At 36.8% G+C, this 13,515-nt stretch overlaps 1 protein-coding gene across 4 annotated transcripts in view; it reads left to right on the plus strand.

Moving 5' to 3' along the window:
- LOC126370736 (uncharacterized) overlaps positions 1-8,957 on the plus strand; it is a 303,349-nt gene extending 294,392 nt beyond the window's left edge. For 3 of the 4 annotated variants that reach the window (XM_050015769.1, XM_050015770.1, XM_050015767.1), the window contains 2 exons: positions 6,099-6,193; positions 7,227-8,957. In XM_050015769.1, coding sequence (XP_049871726.1) covers positions 6,099-6,193; positions 7,227-7,767 — 636 coding nt within the window. In that variant the 3' untranslated portion in view covers positions 7,768-8,957. The remainder of the gene's footprint in view (positions 1-6,098; positions 6,194-7,226) is intronic. The other variant, XM_050015768.1, reaches the window with a different exon arrangement.
- Positions 8,958-13,515: the final 4,558 nt, after the last annotated feature.

Below are 13,515 nucleotides of genomic sequence, written 5' to 3' on the forward strand. Positions count from 1 at the left end.
GTTGCATTTTTGTTTGTGTTTTTATTCATTTTGTGTCTTGTTTATTGACTCCGAACCTAACCTTTCAAAGTACACTTTGACATATTTGAAAGCATGCTATGCATAATTCCACTATTTGAAAGTAATCTAACACACGATAAGTATTTACTTTTAATTAATAAAATACAGTAAATATTCATTATTATGTATGCGATTGGATTCGAATGTCGATACATAATCGATTTTATTAATGAAACAATATAAATTAATGAATATGAATATCGATCGCTAGGAACTCGGGTTACCAAATGAATTTAAAGTAGCAAATATACTAATACTAATAAAATTACTAATGATATTTATACTAATAGAGTCACAACAGACAACAAATTTGAAACTCTAGAAGTTCAAGATTACAAAATTAGCAAATTAAATAATATAGAAATCAAAATAATTCAGGTGAGACTGATAATAAAGACATTTCAAAAATGACATTTAAAAGTGTGTAATGCTCTGTATCGGGGCCAGTTAAACTCGTAGTTTTCTTTCTTACTATAGCATGTACGCATAAAATCTTTTCACGTATTCAATTTACAGGAAGAAAACATCTCGAAGTATGCAAACTGAGTGGTTCCGCTGGGGAGTATGCTCTGTAGTGGGGCCACTTTAATCTGTTATTACTTTAGCACGTACGCATAAAATCTTCTTACGTACACTATGTACGTGGTGCGTACATTGAACTATATCATCTTCAGCTGAATTGGAGGTGGTGGCCCCGCAACAGACCATCACACTTGAAAGTGTTGCAGAAACTCGATCAGTTACAATATTACTTTTGTCTTTAAAACAAGACTCTTTGTAAAATAAGTGCACATTTTTCTTTAATATTTTGCATGAACCTTAAATGATTTAATTATTTCCATCCCGCATTACCACTTTCTTAAATCACTTCTTCTTATCGTGTGGGTTGTGAGGTGGAATACCAGCCTCATCAACCCTGGTGTCAGGGTTATGATCGAGCTGCCAAATGCCCCTGACATGGCTCATGTAACGTTTACTCCTTTACATCAGTAAATAGTAACCGAGACCAACGGCTTAACGTGCCTTCCGAAGTACAGATCATCTTACTTTCGGACAATCAGGTGATCAGCCTGTAATGTCCCAACTAAACTAAGGATCACAAAGTGATTTTTGTGATATGTCCCCACCGGGATTCGAACCCTCCGGATTTTAAGTTCAACGGTCAACCACTGGACCACAAAGGCCGTTAAATCACCAATAAGCCGGGTGAAGCCATGTTGTCACCCACCTACACCATAGCAACCCTCCTTCTTACCCCACACCTCTCGGATTCCATTCGCTCACTGCATTCACACGATCTCATAATCCACCATTCACATGCGTACACGGTCCATCTAAATTTTTACGACGTCCAACGTCGGAATCCAAACGCTCTTTGATTGCTATATCAATAAATTATCTAAATCCAGCTTTCCGCTAATTATCGATAGACAAACTTACTGTTTCAGCTCCTAAAAACACGTCACCTTCCATTTTATTAAGATGTTTCTCTTTTAAAACGGTAAAGTTATGTTGGTCGACGGTGCCCCATCGTAGTAGGTATAAAATTTCTAAGAAATTATTCATCGTCATAACTTGTTTTATAATAAATCTAATGGAGAACTGATCGTTTACATTATATGATGTATTAAGAGTTTTATTTACTTTATTTTTATTGGCACGGTTTTAATAGACACTTTGTTATACTAGTACCTAAATGTCGACAAAGGAATATGAATAATTAAAACACATAATGGCCCCGATTCCTGCAGACACCGCCTAATTTTATTTTAAGTTATATCCGTCATTTTCATATCCGTCGAAAAGGAAAGGGACGGATGATTCACAGCTCTTAATTTTAGGAAGAATGAGTAAATGAATGAATAACCCGGGCGAATCAAAAGGTACGTCGCTGGTATGCAATCCGTTTGACGTGCTGTCTACTTAACTGTGTCGGGTTATTGACGGATGTAAAATTTTTAGACGGTTGGTTTAGATTTGTGCTTAAAATTGAGGTGAGTTCCATAAATTTTATGCTTGTCGATTACCCGTCCCTTTCCTTTTCGGCGGATAAGAAAATGACAGATATAACTTAAAATAAAATTAGATGGTATTTACAGGAATTAGCACCAATACCCGTTTTTACCGCGTTAATCAGGGATATGACAATCCCGATATTTCAACACTGTTGCAAGTGCCATGATCACGAGACGGGTCAATACTAAACGCAAACTATCCAAATTTCAAAGGTAAATTTTGATACTCTAGACTTCTATACAATAAACAAATTTAATCTTATAAGTAAATTTAATAAAGTCTATCAACTATCCATCGCGTTGAATTAAAAAAGGAAGTACTATTAGGCAGTGTTCACACCAAACTGACTGTCAGCCGCCGACAGTGAGCGAGCGTTACGCAGTGTATTGTAATTCCATACATATTCGCTTTTTCGTTCACACCAAACCGACAATACGCCATGACGCTATGCGTAGACGCTGATAGTCGGCGGCCGACTAATAAAGTGCGTCACTACCGCCGCGGACGCTGATTGGCTACGCGGCTGAACGCCAGCGTATTGGATTCAAATCGGCCGGCGGATTGTTTTCAATTCAGTTAATAGTCGTTAATTCAGTTAAAGCTTAATGTGAACAAAAAATACCATTTATTTTTACGTTCACACTGAGGCTTATAGTGAGCCTGCGCACAATCGGCGGCTGACTATACGTTTGGTGTGAACACGCACTTAGCGTGCGTGTAGCGCAAACTATACGTCTTTCGGAACGATTCCTTCACACAAAAAATATTATTTTACATTTTATTTTTAACCACAGTTTATGTATATTTAATACCTCTTTATGGAGCTACTGAGTCTGGGTAGGGTTTTATGTAGTAGGGTTTTATGTCCTGCGATATATTTTTTGTTCATATTTGTTTTAAAGATTATGTTCTGATACTTGCGTACTTTTTTATTTTACGGCGTTTAAGTCAGGCGTAATGTAGTTTAGTTTTATATTCATAGTTTAGTTTCATACGCCATCGTTTACGGGTTAAGTAGGTAGGTATGTTGTTTTAAGCATTTCGATCAGTGGTTCGCAACCTTGTTTTGATTAAGGACCATTTGGTTAAACAAACTGTAATAATCTTTTAAATGATCGCCAAATCATTATTTTTTTTTAATCTTTGGTAGGTGGGGTGGCTAACCTAACTCAAAAATATCATTATTCAATTAGAGTTACAGTTAGTTAGAGTTACAGTTAGTTAGAGTTAGAGTTACATAGTTAGGTTGAATCGTCATTTTATATATTAAGTATATTTTTTTTGTCGTTAGTTTTATCCGTCTTAAACTACTTGCAAGAAAACCCTCTGAATAGATAGACTTCCATCTTGTTAGTCGTGACATAACATAACATAATCTCTCGACTATATACCAAATGGGGTAGTCAGAGGTACACCCATCGCAAGATGGAATAAGTACCCACCTGAGCTTTGTGGTCATGCCATGACTAATATAAATAATTATCTTATTTTATGTGTTTTTTTTACCTACTTATTTGAGATAAATGTACGGAATGTAATTCATATAAGAAAATAATTTAGATTTTTTTCTAAATGCCTAGACTACTACTAGACTAGACTCGAACCTGTGACCTTAATACAAGTCTTGCATCTTCCACTGACCCTCACGAGTTCATTCCAATCCCTGATATATACCACCTATAAACTCAATCCTCTTTGATCCTAGCAAGTTTCCACAACCACTATAGCAACTATGGAAGCAAAGTGCGCAGCTTTACGCGTATATAAAACCATTATGCTAAGCCGGTAGCGATTTACTGCGATACAGTTGAACTATGTATAAAAATACATGTTATACTTATACACAAACAACTCACATTTTTGTAATCCCTAGCAAGATTAAGAGCCAGGAATTAAATTTATTTATTCAAAAAATAAAATGAAATAAAATAAAATAAAACGTGTTTTAAAAATAAATATATTATATTTTATTAATATTATATATTATATACTTTTTTATTATATTTTATTAATATAAAATATATTGTATTTTACATTTGTAAATAGATATTAATAATAGATACAAAATATAAAATCCAAGAAAGCCCTTTTCGAAGAACGCGTGACTTACATCTGAATTCGACTTTATGACTTTGAATCCATGTTTGGATCATAGATGGTTCATATCACGTGGTTTCCAGGTTTTGTGCGCGGTTAATGGCAATAGGCGCGACCCCTATTACTTACCTAAATGTTTTGATTTACAACATAGCTGGCGAGGAATGGGTGTGTAATGTATGTATATTATACACCTCTGCCTACCCCTTCGGAGACACAGGCGTGATGCTTTGTTAGGTATGTCATATAGTTCATTCTTTGTTGTGTAATTTATTTAAATCTACTCCCTCTCTCTCTCTCTCTCTCTCTCTCCTTGGCATTTATTATTCCCATCTGATTTTTATTTAAATCTACCAAGATATTTATGTAAATTGTTGAAACTTTTTACCACAAAATCAGTGCCACCACGTATTTTATTTTGATCGATAGCCATTAAAAGCTAATAATAGCCCGTGTAATAGGCAGATAAAAAGTACTTTACATACTTTTACATGATTAAAATATAAACTAGGGATGTAATTTAGCGATAAAATTCAGATTTTGGACAATTCATTATAGATTATAACGTCTTAATATTGATTTATTACTTTGTTATTTGTTATACAGGGTGTTAGTGACATCGTAACGAAAACTTTGAGGGATGATTGAGACCATGATTCTGAGTTGATAAAAAGTGGAATTTTCCGTCACAAAAGTATGGCACTATAAATAATTAAAAAAAACACAAAAAAGTAATGAATTTTCCGAATGAAAATTCTACCTGATATCAACTCAGAATCATGGTCTGAATCATCCCCCTCAGTATTCGTTACGACGTCACTAACACCCTGTAATAAAGCGTATTTGAAAATGTTTCCCGAGAAATGCGTTTCGGGGGTATGTGATCTAACCTGTATTGGGCTGGTTTTCCCTACGCGGGTTGGAAGATAACAAGCAGTCGCTTCTGTGAAAAACCGGACCTGTCAAATCTTCAAGTTAGGGAAGCGTACCCTGTGAATACGGAATAACTCTAGGGAAATTATGAAGTATTTGAAAATGTTGTATTTTATGTAAAGCAAACGTTTACCTACTCATCAACTTCGTAGCATTATCCTGTTTTACACAGGGTCTGCTTACCTAACCTGTAGATTTGGCAGGTTTGGTGTACATCATACTTTTTTTTCATCTTACTTTTTCGGACAATCGGGTGATTCAAGCCTGAAAGTCCTAACCAAACAAAGGACAGTCTCACAAAAGTGATTTCGACAATGTCCCCATTGGGAATCAAACCCGGACCTCCAGATCCTAACGCTCTAACCACTAGACCACGGAGGCTTTTTCATATGATATGACGTTGACGTGATGTATGATATGACGTTATAATTTTGGTATTATTATGTTAGCGGTAGCGTTATAAAATACTGCTGAAGCAGATTCGAATGGGGGAAGAGACGAGTGAACATTGCGGTTTTAGCAATTCCTTTAAGGTCAATAAAATTAAGGTCATGTCTAATCAACATATTGATACCGAAAGTAATAATAGAGTAGCAGATGTGTAGTAGTTGAAATTGTCCGAAATCCGTGCTTCGGAAGGCACGTTAAGCCGTTAGTCCTGGTTACTACTTACTGATGTAAGTAAGTAGTCGTTACATGAGCCATGTCAGCCTTTGGCGGCTCAATAGCAACCCTGGCACCAGGGTTGATGAGGTTGGCACTCCACCTCACAACCCACACGATAGAAGAAGAAGAACCAGCGGGCTGAGCACCGTAAGCACGCGACTCTTTCTCGCCGCGACAGAGATCATCTGTCTCTTTCTGTGCAGTACTGTGAGAGAGTGACGGGTGACGTATGTCGAGGCGAGAAAAAGTCGCGCTTACGGTGCGAAGCCCGCTGGTTGATACTTAACATCGGAGTATTATTGATCTTACGTTTGTATTGTTTCCAGGTGCTGTGTGGGGCAGTGGCGGGTGCAGGCGACGTGATGGCGAACGTGAGCCGCGTGCGCCGCTCGCCGCAACCTCACCATCCGCACCGCGTGCTGTTAGTACCTACAATATTCTTCTTTATTCGTGACCCGTAATGTGCTATTCAGAGGCGGAGGACAGGAGTTCTAGTACGGCTTTGTAATAGACTACTCTGGGCGCCATCCCACTCGCGTCAGACAGAGTACTGCGGGGCGGAAGGCAAGAGGGAAACAACTGCCCTATTTTTCCCTAAAAAAGTAGCATGGAAAATGCTGCACCGACAAGAGCGTGGCTCTTAAATTGATTCAAATTCAAATATATCTTTATTCAGTAGGTAACATAGTTACACTTTGAATCGTCAATTTTACATAACGAACGTCTCATCCGCCTAAAACTACTGCAGCTTCTCACAACCTGTATAGCCGGGGAAAAGAAGCTGCAAGAAAAACCTCGGCACAGGGTCCTAGACGTTCTTTAAAAAAATAAAAATAAACATAAAATTATGGTATACAATTGAGTAATTTAGCTGCCTAATATCAGTTCTCAGACAGTTAATCCCATGCATTCATATCTTCTAAATAATCACTAACTTTATAATAACCTTTTTTGTAAAGTTTTTGTTTAGCTACTGTCTTAAAACAGTTGAAAGGCAAATTCTGAATGTCAATGGGAATCTTATTGTAAAAACGTATACATTGCCCCTTAAAAGATTTAGTAATCTTATGTAATCGACTGACTTGTAAAGCAAGTTTATTATTCCTGGTATTATGATGATGATGAATGTGCTGTTCCCGGGAATATTCCCGTTGTAAAAGTTATTTAATAGTAGGGAGAGAAAACGGCTGGTTTTCTTTTTCAAATTATTGTTTCTTGATACTGGTCTTATCTGCCTGAAAGGTTAGATAATAAAGCAATTTTTACTAGGTTTTGCGCCTTTTTACTAGCGCATACTTACTTCGAATCTGCTTTGTTTTCTTCTTTTTCCCTGGTTTTCTTTCCCTGAATTTCTCCTTAAGAGTGGTGTCGTTCTTAATTAATTCTTCAATAAATAAAATATCAGTTTTCATCAATGTACTCTATGATATTAAGCATGAATTACAAAATTCCAGGACGGATGAGGAGTTAGACGCGACGGCGGCGTGGAAGCGGTCGCACTGGCGTGAGATGCAGTCCATCCTGCGGCACGAAGGTTCCAACAGGGAAGTCGTCGAGTGCTGCCCCTCGGTGCTCGAGATGGTCGCCAAGAAAGGCGGCCGCACCCCCACAGGCCTCTACGTAGAACTGTACGAGGATGGCGAGAACAAACAGCGCCTGTACGAACTGTCCTGCGCGCCAGGAGTCGTCGACAAGCCCTGCCGCTTCGTCGACGCCCGCCTCTACAACCAGTCGCGTTGCGTCCAAAAATACTCTTACTCTTACGCGTTAGTGCGGTATTCCGCAGCCACCGAGATGCCCCAACACCGGCACAGGACTGAGGGACATTTCTCCGTGCCAGGCTCCGGTGGCTGGTCGATGGACTATGTGATAGTTCGGGCAGGTTGTGAGTGCCAAATTACTCCTCCGAAGAGGAAAAGTGCGCATAGGAAACGGCTCGAGCGGCACCGCCAGAGGAAGAAAAACAAGCGGCTCGAGGAAGAAGATGAGACTTGATTGTGGTGGAGTGCTAGTGACAATCCAGTGGGACATTGAACAAATTGCGGAGTCTTCCCGGTTTAGTGTAAGGTGTGTTTTGGCATCTGATAACGGCATCTTGGAAATCTTAAGGGCGCTATTTCAGTAGTGGGAAATTATTCGGGATTGGATTCATCATCTCCAGAAACAGAATCATTTATTCAACGTAATTATCATGGATAAACTTGTTGAAGGTCAATGTAACATTTTTGAATTTCCGTCATTTCGCAAGGTGTTATGGCTGAGGAGAAGAAATGACAAGAAACTGCAACAGCATCTCCCTAGCATTATCCCGTTCTTTACAGGGTTCACTTACCTAACCTGAAGATTTGACAGGTTTGGTGTACAGAAGCAACTGGTTGTGTGACCTTAACAACTCTTATCTATTGAAATTGTAGCCAATCACAGGACAGTACTTCTAGCTGCCTGATACTGGTACCCTTATTCTAAGATATTCACTTGACTTTGTACTCAGTTGAGACCACCTCAAGGGCTTCATCGAACTCAGCTCAGAAAAAATAGTGTTTACAGAAGTGACTGCCTGTTTGACCTTCCAACCCGAAAGATACCGGATGCAGGTTTTATTCGGGATTCCGTTGCCGGCAATTAGTTGGTCGCGTAATCAGGTCAGGTTATCCTTTATGCTGCATGCATTCTTTTGGTGGCGTCATCATGGTGTCCAAGTAATATAGGGCCCTTAGAATATTAGTATTACAGTCTATGTTGAATGGTGTCTTTCAATTAGTGTTCACTCATGAGCAATATAATGTACCCACTTTAGGACTCTGTCGCACTAACATATTTGACATTAAGTGAGACTTACAGTTCAATTTGTCAAAAAAGTTAATGTGACATGGTACCAAAGTGTATACATATTAATGCTCGTGACCGTTCACTTAAGAGTCTTTATCAGTTTCAAGTACAGAACGTCTACGGACGTTCCGATTCCAAATGTCATACCACCTATTATGAACCATCAATGATCCATGGTCTCTGTCCGTGAAAGGGTTAAAGTACTATTTTCCCAGTTTTCTCGCCTCTGGCCCAACTGGGCACCCTCAGGCCTTTGTCTTAAACGTTGAACCGGGTGAGAGCCTTCAGTGCTCCCCATTTGTCCGGCCAAGTAGTTTATGCCATCTGCGGCAAATATACAATAAGTCACGTAAAAAATACTCTGAGCAGAGAAACCTGAGCCTTAAATTACATAACATAACATAAATAGCCTATATACATCCCACTGCTGGGCACAGGCCTCCCCTCAACCTTGATTGAGCCTTAAATTAGTAGTTTTTTTTTTTTGTTTGTAATAATAATTCGTTATCAGATGCTAAAACACACGAATGAAGTCGTTACCGATGCCAAGACGGTGATCTTGGTTGTAGCAGCTATCGGTTATAATGTATTTATTTTTGGGAATTTTATAAAAAAGTACGATTATTTTAACTATCAATTTTAGATGTACAGTCATGAGCAATATAATGTACCCACTTTAGGACTCTGTCGCACTAACATATTTGACATTTAGTGAGACTTACAGTTCAATTTGTCAAAAAAGTTAATGTGACATGGTACCAAAGTGTATACATATTAATGCTCGTGACCGTACTTGCGCACTCGTGCACTATTAATTTAAGTAACAATGTTTATTGAAACACACTGAGATTCAAATTTCATATTTATAATTAGAATATTTATTTTCTTCCAATTCATCTAAAAAGCAATATTGCAATTTAACATTTGCGCATATAACAGTAAGTGCGCAATGATTCTTAGATGAATTGCTTCAAAGTGGCCTTTCCAGCGCATTGCCAAGGGGAATGCTGAAAATATATTTGCACCTTGTTATTTTTTTTTATTTTTAAAGGTAGTCTTTTCTTTCAGACAGAGTGACAAATTGTCGATTAGGTTTATTAAGTAACGTTTTAGTCAACTGACAATAGCAATCACTTGCTTTGGTGATTCGACTTCGTTAACAGCATTCAAAAAAGGAACTCTACTGTTCATTCCCTATTAAGGTATCACCAATTTTCTTAATATATATATCATATTTTATGTTTAAAAATTGATAGTTAAAACATCGTCCTATATTTAATTACGCTTCTTATTTTAGTCCTGTAGATAGTCTCGATCAAATCACAATATCAGTGCCTTAACAGTATACATAGCAGTGTTGCATAAATTCTGTGACTATTCAATAAGTTAATAATAAGTGCACGCGTTTATTTTCTCACATTTCCATTTATTTTTCAAACAAAAAATCTAAAACGTGCGTTTTAGAAAAAATATATCAAAAGTGCTTTACGTTCCTATCGTTTTTAAATGAAAAAAATTTCTAAATCAATACATTAAAAATAAAATTTTTAACAAAAAAAAAACCGACTTCAAACGCAAAACTAAAAAGCAATAAATAAATTTACTTCGCACAAAGTAATTAGTACGTATTTTCAATTAGTTAATTAATTTATAATTCTGAAGCCGGTGCCAAGGAAATGCTACAACGAAGTACCGATTCATATATTTTTCAATACTGATTGTTTTGTAATTTTTTGTTTGACATTGTTTTGTAATTGCTTTGATATAGGTATTAAACAATATTGTGTGTACATAGTAATTTGATATTGTAGTAGGGTTGTTGTAGCATTTACTTGGCACCGACTTCAGAATTATAAATTAATTAACTAATTGAAAATACGTACTAATTACTTTGTGCGAAGTAAATTTATTTATTGCTTTTTAGTTTTGCGTTTGAAGTCGGTTTTTTTTTTGTTAAAAATTTTATTTTATTTTACGATTTTAAGTGATGGTTAGACCGAGCAAGGATGCAGACAGACAGATTTTCTGATTTATATTCATATATAATAATATAATATATTATTAGTAGTGATCACAATTATTATTGATGAACATGTTTACACACACACACTCACACACGCGCTAACGCACACGAGCACACGCGCACGTACACAGACACACGCACACACACACACACACATGTGTATGTGTACATACACACATGTGGTTGTCAGTGGAAGCTGCTATCATACACACTCACGCATACATATAGATACAGTAGATTTCGCGTGGTTCGCTCGCTGCTAAAGCAGCTCGCGTGTCCTGTTTATTCGAAACTGTCCCTCTTCGTATGGCGGCCATCTTGTTTTTCCGCCATTTTGTTTTTTTTCACCGGCGACAGAATTTGACCAAGATTTAAATGGGTGTCGTGGAAACAAACAAAATCCAGGTGCAATAGGTTTGCCAGACCGTAGGATGTCTCCCTGATTGGGAGCAGTTTTCAAAGATGACGTTCCGATCACACCCCTATACATCATTTTTACCCCCAAGACATTTTCTGGAAAAACAAAATTTTGTATGGCGGCCATCTTGTTTTTTCGCCATTTTGTATTTTTTTCACCGGCCATTAAATTCGACCAAGATTTAAATAGGTTTCGTGAAAGAAAAATTGGTTCAGGTGTGATAGTTTCGCCAGGCCGTAGGGTGTCACCCTGATGCGGAGCAGTTTTCGAAAATCGGGAAGTATTTCCATACTTAACATGACGATCCGATCACAACCCCGATATATATTTTATATCCCGAGACATTTTCTGAAAAAACAAAATTGTGTATGGCGGCCATCTTGTTTTTCCGCCATTTTGTTTTTTTTTACGCGCTATGGAATTTGACCAAGATTTAAATAAGTGCTCTGAAAGAAATATTGGTTCACGTGCGATAGTTTTGCCAGGCCGTAGAGTATCTCTCTGATGCGGAGCAGTTTTTGGTGACCAGAAAGTATTTCCGTACTCTACATGACGTTTTGAGTAAGCGCCCCATACATTATTTTTACCCAAACGGGCTTCTTCCAAAATCGACAAAATTTTGTATGGCGGCCATCTTTTTTTTCCGCCATTTTGTTTTTTTGCACCGGCGATTGAATTTGATCAAGATTTAAATACGTTTCGTGAAAGAAAAATTGCTCCAGGTTGTATAGTTTTGCCAGGCCATAGGGTATCTCCCTGATGCTGACCAGTTTTCGAAGGTCGGGAAGTTTTCCTGAAGCCTAAAGATCGATCCGATCAATATGACTTTACAAACGCACTAGTCGCTCCTACGATTTTTGAAAATTCCCCTCGATTTCTCTGGTCTTCCATCATCAGATCCTGACTTCCTTGACATGGGACCCCCTTGGGTATATCTCCTTTCAAACAAAAAAAGAATTATCAAAATCGGTTCATATACGACGAAGATATGCCCGAACAAACATAAAAAAAAAAAAAAAAAAAAAAAAATATACGGTCGAATTGAGAACCTCCTCCTTTTTTGAAGTCGGTAAAAATGATAATAATCACAATTAAGTTGTACATTTTAAAATTTTAAGTTAAAATTTTACTCATGAATCACAGTCGGAATCAGATTTTAGTCAATTTATAATTGTGGGATGATTTTTAGATTGATTTTGAGTAATCGTAAAGATTTCCCATAGCGCCACGTGTGTTGCGCTTCAAACTCAAATGTTAGAAAATAAAATGCGTGCCAAATTCGTATTCTATAATAGTTACCGAATGTGATCGAGGTATAGCTCGTATTTCTATGACGTCACTACGCCGCGTCCGTTACTGTAAGCTAGGTAGATGCAGTCTGTGATTACTATTACACCCTTCGATCAACAATACTACAACTAGATAACGATCCTGGGAATTAAAAGATTTTTCAAAGTATCTCTTCATTAAATTCAGAACCTAATGCATTGTTTCTAAACTGTGAGGCTACAAATTATGGGTCGCATATTTATGCAAATATCTTTACAATTGTTACTTTTAGTAGAATATCTTTGGTATTCTTTGGTTTCGGCAGTTATGTTCCTCAATTGTTACAAAAATGTGCCAGAGAAATTACGTAGGTACCTATAGACACTTTAATAAATTCTCACATTTGATTGTATCGAAACTGTACTTTCGTTGGCTTATAAAATTCGTAACATTAATTTTGTAACATCGAAAAAATCTAGCTATTTTTATTTTTTAACATTGTAGGAATTTTAAATGAAAAATGTAATCTAGTATTACGAAAAAAAAACATATTTTTGTAGTGTTTAAACAGTCGCTATCTAGTTGTTATTGTTGAGGAAGACTACACTGCACTTTCTATCGTCACACGTAGTGAGGTCTCGCCGAATTCGTTCCACTGATTTTAATGCTCTCTTTCCCTTTAAAATTAAGGATATTTATTCAAAGTTAACATTTTGTAATTTTTTTGTTATTATTTTTAACAGTACTTACTTATTAGCCATAAGTGTCGAGTCAAAGATCTGTATTATTTTCTATTTTTTAATACTTTTATTGTATTTAAATTTTAGTTAGCTATTATTAAGGATTAATTTTCATTTATTTATATGTACTGTTTAATACGAGGTATTCCGATTATTATGAATGTTAGTTTATGTAGAAGTCGCTTTTGTAAAACATTATCGTTGTAAATAACGCAAATAGGAATGTGGACTGAGATTATTTTGTGCATTTAGATATTATTTTAAACGGTTCACGCCATTTCTTGATATTTTTAAACTCATTTTTAAATCTTTTAGCGCCATCTATTGTCTAGTAGCGAAACTACGCAACTACGACTTACTTGATATTCCCTTCACGTAGATTGTTTCAAAAATAATAAATTTTTCTTTTTTAAACTAAGTCCTCTACGTGCCATAGAATTATTATTCTAAGCAAATTAATGAAT

Source organism: Pectinophora gossypiella, chromosome 11 (genome assembly GCF_024362695.1).
Source record: "Pectinophora gossypiella chromosome 11, ilPecGoss1.1, whole genome shotgun sequence".
Classification (NCBI taxonomy): Eukaryota; Metazoa; Arthropoda; class Insecta; order Lepidoptera; family Gelechiidae; genus Pectinophora; species Pectinophora gossypiella.